The sequence below is a fragment of the Phascolarctos cinereus genome, unplaced genomic scaffold (assembly GCF_003287225.1).
Source record: "Phascolarctos cinereus isolate Bilbo 61053 unplaced genomic scaffold, phaCin_HiC Scaffold_4;HRSCAF=312, whole genome shotgun sequence".
Classification (NCBI taxonomy): Eukaryota; Metazoa; Chordata; class Mammalia; order Diprotodontia; family Phascolarctidae; genus Phascolarctos; species Phascolarctos cinereus.
Genome location: NW_027555847.1, coordinates 515,841,987 through 515,862,354, shown reverse-complemented (window position 1 = coordinate 515,862,354; position 20,368 = coordinate 515,841,987). Strand labels below are relative to the sequence as shown.

Genomic DNA, 20,368 nt, shown 5'->3' with positions numbered 1-20,368 from the left:
TGTAGTCAGGAGCGCTGACATGATGAGCTTGTAGTGGCAGTGAAGAGATAATCCTCCTCATAGTTCCAAGGCAGAAAAGAGTGCTTGTGGTCACTCACAGATCACAGCACAGGCCAGGAAAGAAGTAAACACCTCACCCTGCATCATACCACCTTGGAAAAACTGAAAATTTACAGGTCCCTAGAAGTATCTCTGAAAACAGCTGCACAAAATCCCTGAAGTTTAAGACAGTACATTCATTCTCCATGATGGAAGCAGACAACTACCTTAACAAAGAGTTTAATAGTCAAGCAATTGGCTGGGAACACAAGCAAACAGCGCAAAAAATGTCAGACTGTAGAATCTTACTTTAGTGACAAAGAATATCAAAAAATACAACCAGAAGAAGACAACAAAGTCAAAACTCCTACATCCAAAGCCTCCAAGAAAAATATGAATCAGTCCCAGGCCATGGAAAAGCTCAAAAAGGATTTTGAGAAGCAAGTAAGAGAAGTAGATGAAAAGCTGGGAAGAGAAATGAAAGTGATTCAAGAAAATCATGAAAAACAAGTCAATAGCTTGCTAAAAGAGACTCAAAAAAAATACTGAAAATAACACCTTAAAAAACAGACTAACCCAACTAGCTGTGTGACCCTGGGCAAGTCACTTAACCCCATTGCCTAGCAAAAAATAAAAATAAAAAATAAAAAAAAAATTAAAAAATAGACTAACCCAAATGGCAAAGGAGGTCCAAAAGGCCAATGAAGAGATGAATACCTTAAAAAGCAGAATTAGCCAAATGGAAAAGGAAGTCCAAAAACTCACTGAAGAAAATTAATTCCTTAAAAATCAGAATGGAGTAAACAGAAGCTAATGACTTTATGAGAAATCAAGAAACTATAAAACAAAACCAAAAGAACGAAAAAATAGAACACAATGGAGAAACAACTGACCTGGAAAACAGATCCAGGAGAGATAACTTTAAAATTATTGGACTACCAGAAAGCCATGATCAAAAAAAAGAGCCTAGACATCATCTTTCAAGAAATTATCAAGGGAAACTGCTTGATATTCTAGAACTGGAGAGTAAAATAGAAATTGAAAGAATCCACCCATTACCTCCTGAAAGAGATCCCCAAAGGAAAACTCCTAGGAATATCACAGCCAAATCCCAGAGTTCCCAGGTCAAGGAGAAAATACTGCAAGTAGCCAGAAAGAAACAATTCAAGTATTGTGGAGACACAATCAGGATAACACAAGATTTAGCAGCTTCTACATTGAGAGACTGAAGGGCTTGGAATATGATATTCCAGGTCAAAGGAGTAGAATTAAAACCAAGAAACACCCAGCAAAACTGAGTAATCCTTCAGGTGAAAAAAATGGACATTCAGTGAAATAAAGGACTTTCAAGCATTCAAGGTGTATTCAGATTGCAAGCCCTCTTGGGGTGTGGGGAGTGGAAAGATGGGGAGAAAATGTGAAACTCAAAATCTTGTGAAAGTGAATGCTGAAAACTAAAAATAAATTAATTTTAAAAAAATCACTAGTAACCTTTAGAAAGAATAGTTTCAACTGTGTAATGATGTGGGAAACAAAACTGAAGGGGGTCGAGAACTGAGAAATCTAAGCAGTATGTATAGGCAGTTTTTACTAAGAAATTTTCTATGTGAATGAAGAAATATAGGATAAGAGCTTGAGAATGACTAGGTTAGGTCAGATTTTTTTTTAAAGGATGGGAGAAACCTAAATGTGTTTGGAGAAAGCAGAAAATAAGCTAACAGGCAAAGAGAAATTGAAGATTGGGAGAAGTCAAGCAGATTTACTCGTCCATAGTATGTCAACTGTTGGCCAAGATCAGCAACAAATCAGTGGACTAAGAAAACTAGCTGTTGGACAAGCTTGACAGGAAGACATGTTTAGATGTGGTACAAGAAGGCAGTGAGAGTGAATCATTTTGAGTTCCTAAACAAGATACTTCCATGGGTACGGTGATTACTGAGTAAAAGTAATAAGTCAAAGGCTTTGGCTCTAGACAAAGATGGTTAGCAAAGGGAATATGAAAAAAAAAAAGAAGAAAAAGCATAAAGATAACTTAGTAAACAATTAGATGTATGTGGCTTATGGACTTTTAAAAATAACAACTTTGACTACCAACCCCCTCCCAACTGTCTGTCACACTGTAAATAAGAGAAAAGGTGATTTTCTAGAATAGTTTGTACCTGTGTTAACATTATTATTAAAATCATCAGAAAAACTGGAAAGGTCTGAATGAACCTAATTGCAGGTCATTCAAACAAATCTACAGAACCCATATTAACTATTCAGTACCTGAAACAGTTACAGTCAACCCTGGATCAATAATTCCACTGTTCGGCCTCACACAGTACCGACGAGGTGCTGTTGTCTTCACTTTGAAACATACTTTTCTGTCTGATGGATTTCGGAGTTTAAGATTTGTGGTGACTACATCTGTGAAGGGGCCTGTAATTAAAAAAAAACAAAGCTCATTGACAGTACAACAAAAAAAGCTTGCTTTGCAACTCTGAAAAAGTAAAATGAACTTCATAACAGAAGGAAAATTACTAGGAGCATAAAGAACGTATTCCAGTCCTAACTCTGCCACTAACTGGATAAGTAATACTAGACAACTCACGTTTGCTTTGGGACTCATTCTCAACTGGATTTCCTAGCAGTAAGTAATTTCCTGACCCTCCTCAAAAAAGTTAACTTACATTTACTTAGTATCTATTTTTCTTAATTTGTGTACATGCTTGCCCCACCTCCTAAGCTACTTGAGGGCAGGAACAGTATCATTTTTGTCTCTGTATCTACAACACCTAGTAGTGTTTACTACAGTAAGCACTTAATAAATGTTTGTTGGCAGAATAAACTGTAAAAATAACTGTTAAAAATTAAGTGTAATCAGAACCAAGAAAATGATAAATACAATGATTATAATACTGTAAATGAAAAAATAAACAAAAACTGAAAAGGAATGTTATAAAATTATAATGACCAAGGTTAGTCCCAAAGGAGAGACACTGGAAGATAACCTCCCTCACTTCTTTGTAGACAGACATGGAGTGCTATGTATTATTAGACTTTTCTGATATGTTGGTTAGTTTTGCTGTACTATTTTGTGTCTATTTTTTAAAAAATAAAAATAGTTCTCTATGTCGGAGAACAAGATATAAATTGGGAAATGTAGGTAAAACATATAAGCAAAAGATTAATGAAATTTATGTACATAATCCAAATGTCTTATGTGGACAGTTATTTGGTTTAGGAATAAATGCTGTTAAAGAAAAATGTTTAGATACAATAATTCAAAAATAAAATCCTTTTTCTCTGCCAAGTCACAGAATCATAAGATTAGAACTAGAAGGGCCTTTAGACATCATCTAGTTAAATGCCTTCTTTTTACAGACTAGGAAACTGAGGTCTAGACTGTTTATATGTATGTAGTAAATGGCAGAAATGGAACTTGAATACAACTCCTTTGACTCCAAATCCAAGGCTCCTTTCTACTACTAATATCAATTATAATGGAGATTTTCTTTGAAGTCAATCCAAACACTGTGTTGGCTAGTTTAACTGAAACATTTTTTTCTCTCTTTTGTATTGGTTACAAGAAATGGCTTATTGGACAGGGGAAAAGTGAAGCATATATTCAGAAATACAGGTGATAAAACAATAAAATATAAATAACTTTTACTTTAAAAAAACAACATGTGTCTTATAAAGAAATGTCCCACAGAGCGAAGAGGGACAGTAATGTAAACATTATAACAGACCACTTAATTAATGATTTCCCTTTATACCTTTAACAGGTCAAATACCTGGAATTCTTAGGTGGTAGCAGCATTTCCCTACTGCTGCCACCAGTCTTTGCCCTAGCCTACAGGGCAAAATTCCAGAGTCCAGCCTGAACCAGATCAAAATGCAACTGGGAAACAAAACAAAACAAAACAAAAATACCATACCACACAGTTAATGTTGATTTGTGGTATTCTAAGTCAATATGCAGCTTACAGGGATCTGTTTCTATTTGAGTTTGACATTGCTCTTCTAAAGCTATTCCAACTCCACTAAAATGACTGTAAACAAGCCCCTCCTCGGTTCACCTAAGATAAGGTTTGAGGTGTTTTGTTTTGTTTTGTTTTTTGTTTTTTATTTTTACTTAACAAGCAGCTCAATGTTAAAAAAAAAAGTAGGTAATAACACCAAACACAGAGACCAAATGAATTTACAAAGCATAGAAATCTCATTCTCCAACATCTATCATCTATGCACAGATGGCTGACAATTTACAAGTCTAAATTGGCTTAGTACTTATCAAACCTAGTCTCCATATCAAAATCACTCTCATAAACTTTGTTATTAGGCTGACATTTAGTAAAGCCTAAATCACTTAATACCCTGGAGATAGCCCTTAGAAAGGTACCAAGATCTGAAATCAATTTCCTCTCTCTTCCACCTCCAAAACAAACATCTCCAGTTGCACTACACCAAACTTAGAAAGACAGGATATCTAATTAACATTTCACAATTGTCCTGGTCTAGCTGCCAATTCCAACTCAATTCCTAAGGTTAAAGGACCACAGATTTAGTGCTAGAAGGTATATGTGCATCATCGTTTGCAACCTCTCTTATTTTATAGATGAAGAAACTGAAGTCTCAGAGATGGGAAATGATTCACACAGAAAGTAGCAGGGCTAGGATATGAACTCAGTTCCTCTGAACCCAAAAGTCCAGTACTCTTTCCACTATACCTCTCTTGCAAGTTCTTACCTTCCAAATCATAAACTGACTAACCAGACCATACTATATAAATCTACCTTCTCACAAATATCCTAATGTCTATGTATGTGTGTGTCGCGCGTGTGTGTGTGTGTGTGCGTGTGTGTGTGTGTGTGTGTGTGTGTGTGTGTGTGTGTGTGTGTTATTTCATCACAATTCCTTTAACTGACTAGCTCCCTATTTCCTAAAAACTAGTTAGGTGTGACAGAGTAGATAAACTCATTCAGGAAGACCAAACAAATCCTGGCTCAGACATTTATTAGTTATGTGATCAGGGAAGAAGTTGTTTAATTTCTTTTAGCCTCACTTTTCTTCTGTGTAAAATTGGGGAAACAATAGCACCTACCTCACAGGGTTGTTTTGAGGATCAAATGAAATAATGTTGTAAGTGCTTTGCAAATCTTTAAAGCACCCTACAAATAGTAGGTATTATTAGGAGACCTAAAAGAAAAAATATAAACTCCTTTAAAGGCCACCAAATCTGACTCCAACAAATCTTTTTAGTCCAATTCAGGTGGTGTGGCAGATAGAACTCAGGGCCTAGAGTCAAAGAGATTTGAGTTCAAACCTATCCTCAGACAATGTGACCCTGGGTACTTAACCGATCTGCCACAGTTTCCCATTTGGCAAATGGGGATAATAATAGCACCTTACCTCCCAGGGTTGCTGTGAGGATCAAATGAGATAATTATAAATCACTCAGCATAGTAACCGGCACATAATAAACACTATAAATGTTAGTTATTATCATCATAGTTGTTATTTTTAATCCTAATCCATACTTCCTTTCCCGCTACAGGCATTAGTGCAAGGGTTCTTCCCATTCTTCCATACCCATAAGTCTCCTTGGTTTTGCTTGTGGAAATCCTTCTCTTCCTTTAGGTTACTTCTTCCATGAAGCCTTCCTTCCCTGATTTTCTTGATAATAAGAGTCAAATTAAGTATCCCAAATCCCACTAAGACATGATTTTCTTTCCAGTCAAAAGTGACCCTACCCTCCTGTAAAGTCAGTGCACACTCTACTGTATATGTAAACATTTCTATGAATGTCTCTTTCACTCCTTCTAGACAATACCCTCAAAGAGTGTGATTTACTAATCTGTGTCACCCTTAGCACCAGATATCTTGCACAAAACAGGCACTTAATAAAAGCTGCATCAGCAGATCACTTCAAGCATTAAAATTCTGAATCTGTAAGTTGAATAATTTAAGAAATATAGTACACTATCAAATGAAACATTTTATCCTAAGTTGGATTTGTAGCAAAATCTATTACCCTGAAATAAAATGGGATTTGACAAGCTGTCAAATTGGACAGCCAGGAAGGATATCATTTTTAATACATTTCAATGTATTTGGTCACAAGCAGAAGTTATAAATATACTACACTAAAGCAGATTTACTGTTTATAGACCCAACACTGCTTTTCAGCAAGAGGGATGAGTTTGTGAGGAAAGATAACAATTTGTTTGGGACATGCTGAATTCAAAATATACATTAAGTAAATGATACAAAAAAGAACAGAACTCATCAGGAGAGAGACTAGAACAGCTAGGTGATGCAATGAAAAGAATAGGACTTGACATCAAGAAGATCTGATTTCAAATCTGGCCTCAGACACTTACCAGTTGTGTGACCCTAGGCAAGTCACTTAACCTCTGATTCAGTTGCCTTATCTGGAAAATGGGATAATAGCACCTACCTCTCAAGGTTTTGTAAGTATAAAATGAGACAATATTTGTAAAAATCTTTGTAAACCTTAAAGTGCTACATAAATGCTAGCTACTATTATTACTACCACTAGGGCTGGACATAGCTTTCAGTTACAGTTCTTCTTTCATTAAAATGCCAAAGTACAGATCTAACTATGTCATCCCTCTATACTTAATAAACTCTTGAGACTCCCAAAAACCCTCTGAAGCAAATATAAAATCCTGTCTGGCTTTTAAAGTTCTTCATAACCTGGCTCCTTTCCTACCATTCCAGTCTTCTTATACTTTATTTATTCCCCTCCCCTACAATTCAGTTGCACTGGCCCCACTTTTTCCATCTCCTGACTTCAGACCTCATCACTGGCTATTCCCCATACCTAGAATGCTCTCCCATTCCTGTCTCTGTTTCCTGGCTTCCTTCAAGTCTCAGATCAAATCATACTTTCTTCAAGAGACCTTCCCTGTGAGATTACAATTTACCCAATATAACTTGTATACTCACTGTTATTTGTATGTAGTCTATCCCGTTAAGATGTGAGTGTCTTAAGGTTATGGAGGGCATTTCTGCCTTTCTTTGTATCCCCAATGCTAAACACAGTGCTTGACATACAATAAGCACTTAAGAAATGTTTGTTGATGTATTGACTGATATATAGATTAGGGAACTGGGAGTTCAGGTGACAGAAGGAAAAACTGAAACCTTGGGAAGTATGTGCTATTATTATTCCATTTTTCAGATAAGGAAACTGAGACCAAGGAAGGTCCTAATCTTGGGACAGACCAGCAGTTATAGAGCATGAAATTAGGAGTGGTCAGACAAGTAAAAGAACCAAGAAAGAGCAGTGTCACAAAAACCCAGGAGAACATATCTGAAAGAAGAGGATGACCAACAAAATTCACTTACAGTTAACAAGCAAAGAGTAAAGTTCACTTCAGGCAAGATCCAATATTCTACTTATTCCTCAGTGCTTAAAGAAAAAACTTTTTAAGAATGAAGTATCAGAAGTTCATCTCATTCTGTAAAATGGAAAGAGTAAGGGAGAAATAATCTGTAAATTACTGAAAGATGATGCTTATATTTATGGTCTTTTTGTCTTGGGGTATGGTATAGGCAGTTAATGCAGCCTTAATTCACTGCTTAAGTCCAGCACAAAGTTTTAGGTACATTCTAGAGCCACTAGCTCTCCCTTCCTACCTATTCATCGGCAACTAAATGGTTATTTAATTTGAGTCCACCTTAGCAAGACAAAGATACCTTCACCTGATAGCTGAACCTTCTGTTTGTGAAGGGTCCGGAAAAACAGCATGAAGACAATTATCTAGATTTTTTTTTCATTTTTTCCTAACACATACTGATTTCTTACGGTACAAAAAAAATTTTGTCGACTATGAACACAAATATTATCTCATCTGATCCTCAACACAACCCTGAGAGGTACATACTGTTATCATCCCCACTGTACATATGAGGAAACTGAGGCAGATAAAGGTTAAGTAACTTGCCCAGAATTATACTGATGGATCAAACAGCTAGTGTCTGAGAACAGATGTGAACTCAAATCTTCCTGACTCCAGGCCCAGGGCACTAGTCGCTGTGTCTATGTTCCAAAACATGGAATGCCAATCAATACACTGTCCTCGGTTTCAAGTTGATTATTATGAAAGTTCCAAAAAGAGGGAGACTGAAATCCTATGCCACTCCATTTATTTCTTTGACTTTCAGGTACAGTTACATCACACTAACCATAATATTACCTAATCAATGGTATCAATAGAACCCAATTAACCAGCTTCTCAGAGTTCTTGCCAGGCCCTCACAGCTATTATAACACACAAGGTTCCCAAAGCACATTTCCTCGGCTAGCATCTCCCTACCTTGTCAGTACCCACAACTCACAGCAAAGATAATAAGGAAAACTTCCATAATAATAATCAGAATACTGTATTTAATAACTTATTAAGAGTCACCAGAGAAGAAATCAGGCATTAAGTTTGGAATATGACCAGGGGAGATAGTTGTGTAGATAGGCATGGCTTAATGGAGAATTTATAAACCACTCAATGGCAGTTGACATACAAAGTAGCCAAAGGCTGTTATCTGGTAATGAATAGCACCAAAAAATGAGGAGCTATAGCATGACTAATCCAATGGTAGCTAAATGTAACTTAAACTATCTCAGGCAAAAGTAACAAAATGGCCTAGCACAGTCTATATATGGGGGGCGGGGGTCAAAAACAAAGCAATGGGCTGAGCTGATCACAGTTGAGAGGTTAAAGTCTTCCTACTTGAAAAATTCTGTTACCTTTAATTAAACTAATAGCAACTGAAAATCCCCAAAGGATGTCTGCAGTGTGCTCATTGTTACCCACAACTTAGTATGCTTTCTGATTCTGCAGCTATCTTCTTATAAAGTAAAAAGCATCTTTAAGGTTTAAGTCAGACCACTCTTCTCTTCCCCATCCAGCTAGTCAATTATATTCCCAAATCACTTTGTCTTGTATTTCCTTTGCTCCCTTCACTTCCTACCTTTGTGTGTGTGTGTGTGTGTGTGTGTGTGTGTGTGTGTGTATTCTCCAAGAAGAATGTAATCTAAACAGCAGGGATTATAATAATAATAATTACAACTAGAACTTATATAGCATTTCAAGGTTTACAAAGTTCTTTACAAAAACCTCACTTTATTCCCACAACTCTGGAATGTCAATGGTATTATTATCCCAATTTTACAGATGAGAAAACTAAAGCAGACAGAAATTAAATGACCTACCCAGGGCCACACAGCTAGTAACTGTTCTGAAGTCAAATCTGAACTTGGTTCTTCCTATCTCACAGTCCAGAATTCTAAATCATTGTACTTCCTAGATGACTATCAGATAATAAATGTTCGGTAAGAAGAAAAAAAGGGGATGCAATTCTGTAGTCTGAGATAAGATTATGCCAAAACATTAGATACTATCCCACAATAAAAATTATTAGGAGAGAATTAGGAGTGTAATATGACACTTTGAATTTGTCTCGCCTAGTAAAAATTATTAAAGGTAAGCTGAGAGTAAAACAATTTTTTAGGCCATGTGTTGAATCCTTGATCCTTTTATATATATATATATATATATATATAATAAAAATAACTAAACAATAACTGAATCGATCACCAAGCATTTAAATTCAGCAATCAACATAGCTAAAAAACATAAACGTCTCGATATACAAATAAAAGAATTTTAACCCCTAACTGGGCCAATGTTTTCAACCATGTGAGTGACCAATTTTTTGTAAAGTGTTACCACTCTTTTCTACATTAATAAGGGCACTGAACAGAACTTAACCTTTTTTTAATGATTTTCTATTATAAATTATTGTACTATATTCCAAATGGAAACTTCATGAAATGCTTAACTGAAGCCATAGTATGTTCCCTTGGAATTTTGCTTTCCTGAATATATCTCTGAAATCAGCATAACTTCTAAATATTAGCCCTTCAATGAGTTCAAAATATACAAATAAAGTCTACTATCCTGGTGCAAATTTACTCAAAGGCTGAATTATCTTTCCCCTAAGTGGTTTTACTACACTTACTGTAATTCAATTCAATTCAGCATGCATTTATTAAGCTCTATACTACATGTAAGGACCATATCAGACCTGGCAACAAAAGGAGTTGTCAGCAAAGATGGGGGGGGGGCCAGCAGAGCACACACAGACAGGACTATATCTTTATAAGTAAAAACAAATAATCTGAAAGGGATGGTAGAGGACTGAACAACTAGGAGGATGAGAACAGGTTTACCATAGGAGGGAGCAGCCCTTCTCCAAGCTATGAGGAAGCTAGTAATTCTAAGACACAAAAGCAAGGAGAGAGTGCATTCCAAGTATAAAGGATGGATAGTGTTTTGCAAAAGCAGAGGGGGAACTGGAATGCTAAATAAATAGTAAGATTGGCTGCAACAAAAAGTACATGAAGGAGAACTATATGAAAAGTCTGCAAAGGTAAGTTTAAAGCTAAACTGTTTAAAGCTTTAAATACCAGCCTAAGCAATATCCTAGATTTAATACAGAGCACCACAGGCTTTCAAATAGAGGCACAACATAGTCAAATCTGTGCCTTGCAAAGATGATTTTGGCAGCTGTAAAATGGGATGGAATGGAGAGGAGAGACTGGAAACAGGGGGGCCAATTTGGAGACTACTGTGAATAATAGGCCAGCTGAGAGATGATGAGGAAAACTAGGAAAATGGCTGTACCAGTAGAAAAAATTACTTGTTTTTGTAACAGTAGAAAAAAACTAATTGGAAGGGGATGATGTAAAAGCAGACTTCACAACTAACTGAACATAAAAGAGCGCAGTCCATCAGAAAGATTTTTGGATTTGAAGGCAAAGGCCCTGGAGTCAAATCCAGACCCTGCTTGTGATGAGTAAATCAACCTCACTGGGCTTCAGTATCCTCATCATCTGTAAAACAATTTCTATCAGATATCTTCTAAGACTACAGTTAGACCTTCTAGTTCTTAAATCTGTAATTCTTAAGAGGGGAAAGGAATAGTCATGATGAATACAAAGGAAACAAATGTCCTGAAACCCACTTTCACATTCTTTCTTTTTTGTTTTAACTATTCAAAAGCATAAATAAAATTCAACTCACTCTTTAGTTTCATTTGCTTTAACTACCAGAAAACACCACCACCTTGTGGATTTTTAGGATATTGTCATTAGTGAACATTAAAACCATTCTACATTTTTGCAAATTTTTGTTTCAATTTTTATGGAAATATTCTAAAATTATCCTACTTCCCTACCTCCCTACATATTGACCAGAATTATTGTCATTTTGAGGTTCAATGAGATACAAGATATACCTGACCATAACAAATAATCAAAGACTGTATTGTAAATTAAAAGCCTAACATCAGTCAATAGTTTCAACTTTACCCATAGGTAATTTAAGCACCATATCTTTTACTCACATTTAAACCAACTACATCTTTTACAGAAACTGCTGAAAAATAAAACTGACTGGTTTGACTTATAGGATCCCATGTTTATGAAGAATTAAAATGGCTAAAAAGCAAATGTAGGAATGACATAGTGGCAAAAGAATCTGGATGATTCATAAATTAAGATAATCAGTTTTTTAAAAATCAAATCAATTGCTAAATATATGAAGCTTTGGAAATAGAAATCAGTATTCTGTTTTAATATCATTCTTGGGGATAATGGTTCAAGACCTCCCTACAAGTCAGGCTGCATCAAAAAAAAACTGAGGTATAGATAGACAGATAGATAGATAGATAGATAGATAGATAGATAGATAGATAGATAGATAGATATAGATATAGATGTGTGTGTGTGTGTGTGTGTGTATATATATATATATATATATATATATATATATATATTCTCTAACAAAACATTGTACTTGGCAATTGCTAATTAGAGAAAATCTCATGTCCTTTAGACACTTAATAAAGAATCTTCTTTGGTCCTGACCTATGATCTTCATTGGTTTGAAAAATTCCTAATGAGGAAATTTCCTTCACCAATTAAGATCAGAAACTATGTGGCAACTTAAAATCTAAAGAGAGTTGCCTGGAACACTACCAGTATTTGTCAGTCAGTACCTGACTCAAGGCCAAAACAAATTCAACTGTAGAAAGCTGCATCTTAAAAAAATAATTTTAATAATTACACAACACTTGGTTCAAAGTGCCATATTAAAGAATTAGGACAAACTTTCAACACAGACCAAATTCACTGTAACAATTTAACACCTCAATTTCTTTAAAATTCAACATCTCTTATGTGGAAATTTATATAAAAGTGACAGGCTTCAATAAATTCAAGCCTATAATCCAAAGTTACCCATTTTAGAAACCATAATGTGTCTTTATGTTACTGTTAACATCGAGGGGAACATCGCAACGTGCACAGTAATTCATTTTTACAATAGTCCAGAAATAAACTGTCCTATTAGAAAATCTTGAGTATGTTTATTATTACCAACTCAATCCTCATATCAGCTTCATTTTATTTCATAGCTACAGATAGTACTCCTAAAACCCAGTTACTTTTTAATTATACTTTTTTTTAATTAGCAAAAATCTCCCTTCTCATTATTTCCCAATACCGCTCTCTCAAGTGAGGGCAAAAGAAAAACAAAACCCCTGTTACAAACATGTATGGTCAAGCAAAACAAACTTCTGGATTGGTCATGTACCAATACACACACACACACACACACACACACACACACACACACACACACATATATCATTCCACACACACATACATATATCATTCCACAATATCAAGATGTAGGTAGTATATTTCATCATTAATCCTCTGGAATTATGGTTGGTTATTATGATGATCAGAGCGCCTAATTCTTTCAAAGTTGTTTATCTTTACAATATTATTCTCACTGTATAATTTGTTCTCCTGGTCTTGTTCATTCACTCTGCAATTCATACAAATTTTCCTAGGTTTCTCAGAAATCATCCCCTTCATCATTTCTTAGATCATATTAGTACTACATCACATTTATACAGCATAACTTTGTTCAACCATTCCCCATTTACGGGCATCCCTTCAGATTCCCATTCTTTACAACCTCAAAAAGAGCCATATGTATTTTTGTACACCTTTAAGAGTTTTATTTTGCTTTGGACTAAGTTCTTTCTTAATCTACACCTTCCCTCTAATTTCCTTCTTTGCCTTCTTCCTTTCCCTATCTCTCATTTCTCTGTATCCATACATTTATGTATCCAACTCTGTGTGTGTGTGTTGCACAACAATTTGTCCACAAGAAAGACTCTTGATTACTACTGGAAAAATAATCTATGAATCAATATTATCAGTAGATTGCTGATAAGATCATAATTTCACAAGCAATAATGCAAACTAGTGCCAATCTTCAAGCTCATTTTTACTAGTCCAAGAAAGAAAACCCCACCCAATTCTATTTATCCCATCTCTGATAACAACAGCACCTCAGTTCTATCTCAATTACAACCTTCAGTTCCACTGCAAAACTCTAGCATAGAATCAAGGACCAGGAAACCTCAGCGTATGAGAAATAAAAAAAAAATGCAACAAAATCCACAACTCTTTAGTTATCCAAGCTGTGTTTTTTTTAAGATTAGAAATCTTACTCTGCGATGACTAATATTGATAAACTTAACCCTTCACAGCAATACAAGGATCTAAGACATCTCTAGAGGCCTTGTGATGGAAAATGCTATCCACATCCAAAGAAACAACTATGGTAGTTGAATTGCTATTTCTTTTTCTCTTCTGTTGAGTTTTGTTTCCTCTTTCTGATGGTTCCTCCCATTGCTTTTAATTTTTACTTACAATATCACTAATGTGAAAATATGTTTAATAGGAATGTAAATGTATAGCCTATATATGATTGTGCACTGTCTTGGGGAGAGTGGTGGAGAAGAAAATTTTAAACTGTAAAGCATATGGAAGTCATTTAAAATTTTTTTTAAAAGATTAGAAATCTTAATTTCTTGTACTTTATTGTCTCTGAGCTCATAATCCTCCCTTTCATCTTCTATTCGTTAAGTACTGTCACAACTTCAAATTTTCTCAGATTCACCCTTTCTTTTCCATTTTCACTGCCACTCCGGGTCCTCATTATCTAACATATACTACAGCTACAAGCAAATCTCTCTTAGTACATGTAGGTCTACCTATGTCTAAACTCTCCCTAAAACAAAATTCATCAGACAGCTAACAGTCTGGTGGCATAGTGCTGAGTGCCTGGAATCAGGAAAACCTGAGTTCAAATCTGATCTCAGACACTTGCTATATAACCCTGGCATTACCCTTTGTTTGCTCAGTTTCCCCAACTGCAAAATGGGGATACTATCAGCACTTACCTTGCAGGGTTGTTGTATCAAATGAAGATAATAATTGTGGGAGAGTATTTAAACATAGTATCTGGTACATAATAGCCTCTATACAAATGTTTATTCCTTTCCACCTTATCATATATTCTGACTAAAAAAAAGAAGCTAAAGTGATTTCTGCTAATACATCAAATGCAAACTCTCTGCTTGGCTAGCTTACTGTTATGTTGTCCATAAACAAGATCTACCCTCCTTTTTCCACACTTCTCCACAAGCACACAATCAGATCTCCATAACTGCTTCCCTTCAACATTCTCATCTCTCAGTTAACTCTGCCCATACTGATCTAAATCTTGGAGCTTCCAAAAGGGACTGAATTCTACCTCCCCAGGGAGAATTCTCTGATTATGAACTTAGAGAAAGATTATACAGATTAACTTTTATATACATGGAGTAATGAAAAGATTGGAGAAAAGACATGATAATACCAGCAATTGCAATACCAGCAATAACAATCTTAATATACCAAAAACAGTCACACCAACAGTCTTAGAAAATATAAATAAGAAAAATCTGGGAAGATTGCCCCATACTCCGGCCAGATTTGCTTCTGTTGTTATTTTTTTTTTCTTAATCTATCCTTAATTTTTAAAAAATATGTTCTTTCAGTTCCCATCAAAAAAATTCAACAAACGTGGAAACACAGATCTTGGAAGCTACTCACAGAAAACCTAGGGTTATACCATCCTCAATATACAGATACATCCTCAATATACAATATATACCATCCTCAACATAAACTAGATCATACTGATCAAACAAACCATAGACATTGGTTCTACATTTTCCTATTTTACGGAAACTTACCTATTTACAGTTTAAATAATAATAATAAGGAACTTTCCCAGAAACTGGGAAACACAATCTGGGCTTCTGGTTTGATAAATACCCAAAAACAAATTTTATTTTTGCTACTAGATAAAGGGAAAAAAGCCCTTTTTGGCCACTGAAAATCAGCACTAGACAGAAACACGATTTAGTATAGTTTTTCTGACACCTCAGTACCTATAAATTGCAAAACTTTTAGCAAAGTTTTAAAATCCATAAAAACCAAATAGAATACTGAGAACATCTACTCAGTGATATTAAATTTTATTTAATTCATGACCTATAGTTCTAAGTACAGAAAAAAAAAACTGAGATAACTTCATTGTATAATCCCAAACTGAGATTATCCAAAAAGATATCAAGTGACTAAAAATTAAAAGAAAAAACAAAAGATATTTGGAATCAAAGGACCTGGGTTCAAATCCTGACACTGCCACTTACTATTACCTAGAAGACTTTGGGAAAGTCACTTGTCCTAGGACCTTAGTTTTCTCATCTGCAGTATCAGTGGAATAAATGGCTTAAACGTCTCTTCCAATTTTAAATCTCAGAATAAAAACATAAAAAAGGAAAAAAGAAAAAGTAGTCTGTTAGTCTTAAAATGCAAGAAAATGAAGTAAACTGATTTTCAATTAGAAAAACAAAGAATTGGGATGATGTTAAAAGTAGATTTTAAGAAAGGTAAATCCATTACAGGGGAAAAAAAACACCTAGGAGTTTTAGGCACTACAAAGTAGAATGGCACCCTTCAATCAAAATAGTTACAAAATGCTGAGTAAGAAATTAATATAAAAAGTTATTAACATAAAAGATGTAAGATCATCAAAGTCATCATCAGAGCAGCAGATAACCACTGAATTAAAACAGAAGGTAGGTAACTCTAAGTGAAAAGGCTTTAAAATAGTACCTAACTATTGGGGGAAACAAATCACTTACTTTATTGTTAATATTAACACAAATCTTTTATAATTCCCTAACATTTTACTGAATTTTTAAAACATAATACATTAGCTTTAGCAATAAAATGGTTTATTTTTATAAACAAATTCAACATTTTAATCAGACTATTACCAACAAGGTTATCCTTAGGCTTAAGTCAGGTTAGTTATCCATAGGCTAATTATCCAATTAGTGGATTATTCAAGGTCTTGACTCTTCTTCTCCTATGGTTTGCATTTGTGATGCTAATCATTAGTAGCATGTAGTTAGCATTCAAAAGAAAAAAAAGTAAATTTTCAAGTTATTTATTTTTCTACCTAAATGAGAAGGGAAAGTTTATAGAATTTAAAATTACTAATGCGAAACTAATTTCATTAAATACAAAATTAATTTGTCTATATTCTCAAAATCTCCAATCATATGAATACATTGTGATAGCTTTATTAAAATAACTTAATTAGGATTAAGTGTCAGATAAAAAACATTTTCTTGTCAATACAAAGAAACAAAAATGCTGTAAAATTTTTTGCAAAGACATTGATTCCACAATCAGTCTTCTGTCTCAAAAATTATCCTGAACTCTACAGGAATTAACCTAAACAACTGAACAGAATAATTACAAACCAGATGCATTTTATATTTAAAATTCCACTTGTACAAACACAAAAGAACTAGCCAAAACTTTCAGCTGAAATGAAATTGTTACAACGTATATGAATGTGGACAATATCTGTAAAACATTCTTACTTTCTGCTGGAATATTGTTTGCCACTATACTATTTGATTGGTATCTACTAAAGGAGTATGTAAGGTAAATTGAGAGACAATGTGTATTACACTCAATTATTTTATGACAGAAATAAGAAAAAATGTTGCCAATTTTGCATTACAGAAACAATGAGCCCTACCTATTCAGAATCAGTTATTAGGTTATATAAAGAATAGAACTTCATGAAAAATCAAATATCTTCATAGTATGATAGCTAGATACCCCAAACAATTGGCTACACAGAAGGGATTCCCAAACAGGGCTGGACTAAATGAACTTTGAAGTCCCTTCCAACTCAAAGTTTTTTATATCTTATTGATTCCTCCTTACATTTGACTATGATTTCCAGATGTTTTTGCTAAAAAGGAGAAAATATACGAAAAGCTAAAATTAAATTAAAAATCAAACAAGCATAAATTGAACAGGAATTTTGTAAGGAGGCACTGTCCTTCATGCTAACTATATCTTAATAGCATTCTCCTGAATGCGACTACCTACTAACTTTATCAATCAAAAATGGAAATAAGATTAATGGCCAGCAGCAAGATACAGTGGATAAAGTGCTGGATCAAATCAAAGTTCTAGGTTAAGTCTCAACTCTGACACTTCCCAGCTAAGTGACTAGGAACAAGGCATTTAATCACTGTGAACCTTAGTTTCCTCAGCTGGAGAGAACAAACTATAGCACCTACTTATCAAGATCAATTTGTGGTTCAGATGAGGATGCAAAGCACTTTGCAAACCTCTCAGAGTTACAGGTAAAGAAAATTTTGAAAGTTACAGAGTGGGTGCTAAATCTGTATTAGTATAAGGGAACTTTCCCACTACCAATGAAATCACAAGTCTGTCGAAAAAACCAAAAATTAAAGTCAGTTATTATCAAGTTCTTTTTTAAATGTTTCTATTGATGAGTTTTTCCTTCAATTCATCAATCCTCCAAACAAAATGCCTTCCCCTTTAACAAATTTTAAAAGAACAAGTTTAAAAAAAAAAAGTTCCACCAAATCAACACATCAACTGCATTTGACAATACATACAATATGCCACAACCATGACCCCCAACTCCTGCAATGAAGGAAGAAGGTACATTTTCTCAACTCTCCTAGGTGCCAAGCTTGGTCATTATAATGAAAAAGCACTTAAGTTTTGTTTTATTATACTTTCCATTTATACTGTTATAGTAATTTTGATTACTGTTTTCCTGATCACTTTGCATGAATTTACTGAGATCTTCAGGATTCTCTGAAATTTTTTTGTTCATTCTTTCTAACTGAACAGTAAAATTCCATTTCAAGCTGTTTTCAAACATTATATAGCAACACCCTTCTCCTTAAAAAAAAAGCCACTCCACCACTTCTCAATAATCTATACAAAATACATTTTATTCTGCTCAAATAAATTTAAGAATTTATAATTTTATAACAGATCTTAAACGTACAATAAAAATAAAGCAATATATTATCATTGACATAGGCTCACAGAAGAGACCCTTTAAGATCATTTTACAGCTGAAGAAACTGAGACACATATGGGTTAATTAATTTGCCCAAGCTAACACAGGTAATAAGTGACTGAACCAGGACTGGAACCCAGGAAAAGGACTCAAAATTCAGTACACTCTTTCCACTACACCACAATGTCTCTCAAAGTAGTCCCCAAAATCTTTAAACCTCCAACCACATCAGGATGCATTAGGGACCAGAGACAAAGAGCAGCTACAGGTTCATCATGCTCCAGAAGCAGAAAACCCCTGCCCAGCCTAGAGAACTTCCTTCATAACAAGGTAGGAAGAAGACTCTAGGGTCCAGAACATGACAAGTCAACATGGGAGGGGAGGAGGAAGCCTCCCCAGTTCTCAAAGTAGGCAGGCAGCATGGACTCTAACCCTATCTATTTACAGGTCAAGGAAAGTGAGGGATATTCCATCAGCATGGGATATACTAAACTTCCAATACTCTTTCCACTTCCTCCAAAAAGTGAAGTGTCTCCATCCTTTCCCCTGGGTTAATCAACCTCCTTTACAAACCCAACCTATCACTATGATGCCAACAACAACCTTCTCACTTTTGTCACCCACCAACAGGTCAAACTAATTAATCTGCCATTAGTCTTGCCTTTGCTGACTTTGATTCAAAGTTTGTTGTCATTAAAGGACAGGGGGTTGTATTTTAAACTATCCAATCATTTTTGCCATTGATTTGCCTCCCCACAGGCACCATTTTCAGCTCAAGCATAGAAATACAAAGGCAAGACAATCCATGCCCTCAACGAGCTTACTTTTACTAGAAAGATAACAAGCTCTCAGGTCAGTAAACACAGCATATCTATGCAAAATTAATACACAGTGATTTGGGGGCTACAGAGTAAACTATGCGCAAGATTCTAACTATGTACTAGTTACTATGGATACAAAAATAAATATATAACAGTTCTTACCCTCAAAGAGTTTACATTCCACCAGGGGGAACAATATGTATACAAATAAACACAAAGTTATACAAATTTCTGGAGGAAGGGAAGACTAAGAACTTAAGAGAAAACCGGTAAAACTCTGTATAGAAATTCTTAAAGAACCTTTCATGCAAGGGCCCAGATGTGGGAAATGAAAAGAAGGGAACAGATGGAAGAAATGTCACAGAAACAAGATCAAAAAGAATTGGGACTGTTAAGATGAGGACGGGAAGAAGGAAGAATCAAGAACAAGGTTACTATCCAAGGTGTGACTGGAAGGATGGTGGGACTCTTAACAAAGATGCAGAAATGTAAGCTATAATGAGTCCTGTTTTGGCAATAGTACATTTGAGATGACTACACAAATTAAGGCAGAGGCAATTTATATAACAGTGATACTCTAAAAAGCTATTTCCCCATAAATGGGGAAGTATCCTAATTTCTTCTCTGCAAACACCTTAGGTTAATGGCCAGGAAACAATCTGTACAGTATTTCAACTATGATTCCCCTACAAATGGCGAAATAGCCCAATTTCTTCTCTGCAAACAACTTAATGTCAGGAAATAGTCTGTACAGTATTTCAACTATGATTCAGAAATATAAATTTCTAGATGGTCTAATAAAACTTTTAAAACACTATCCTACTTATTCTAACTCCTTGCCATCAACAAGATCCACAAACCCACACAACTGGACAGTAAAGACTAGAAAATACACTTCTATCAGCTGGATAATTACACTGGTGTTACACCATGCAGTCCTTTTTTTTCCCCCACTTCATTTTACTATGTTCATTTGGGTTAATAAACTTTTTGAAAATATAAGAAACTCCAAAAATTCTCTAAGGGTTAAGTGGTTGTCATTCATACCCTAGTTTGAATCAATTAAATCTAATTGCTTTGCTCAATGTGAACTGAAGAAATAAAAATTTTTAAATGGAAGACAGAGGTGGTAATTTCTGAACAATTTCAAAGAGA

At 34.8% G+C, this 20,368-nt stretch overlaps 1 protein-coding gene across 2 annotated transcripts in view; it reads right to left on the bottom strand.

Annotated features, from left to right (window-relative positions):
- Positions 1–20,368, bottom strand: part of VAPA (VAMP associated protein A) — a 68,566-nt gene that overhangs the window by 28,847 nt on the left and 19,351 nt on the right. For both annotated transcript variants that reach the window (XM_020985549.2, XM_020985550.2), the window contains exon 2: positions 2,308–2,460. In XM_020985549.2, the coding sequence (XP_020841208.1) occupies positions 2,308–2,460 (153 nt within the window). The remainder of the gene's footprint in view (positions 1–2,307; positions 2,461–20,368) is intronic.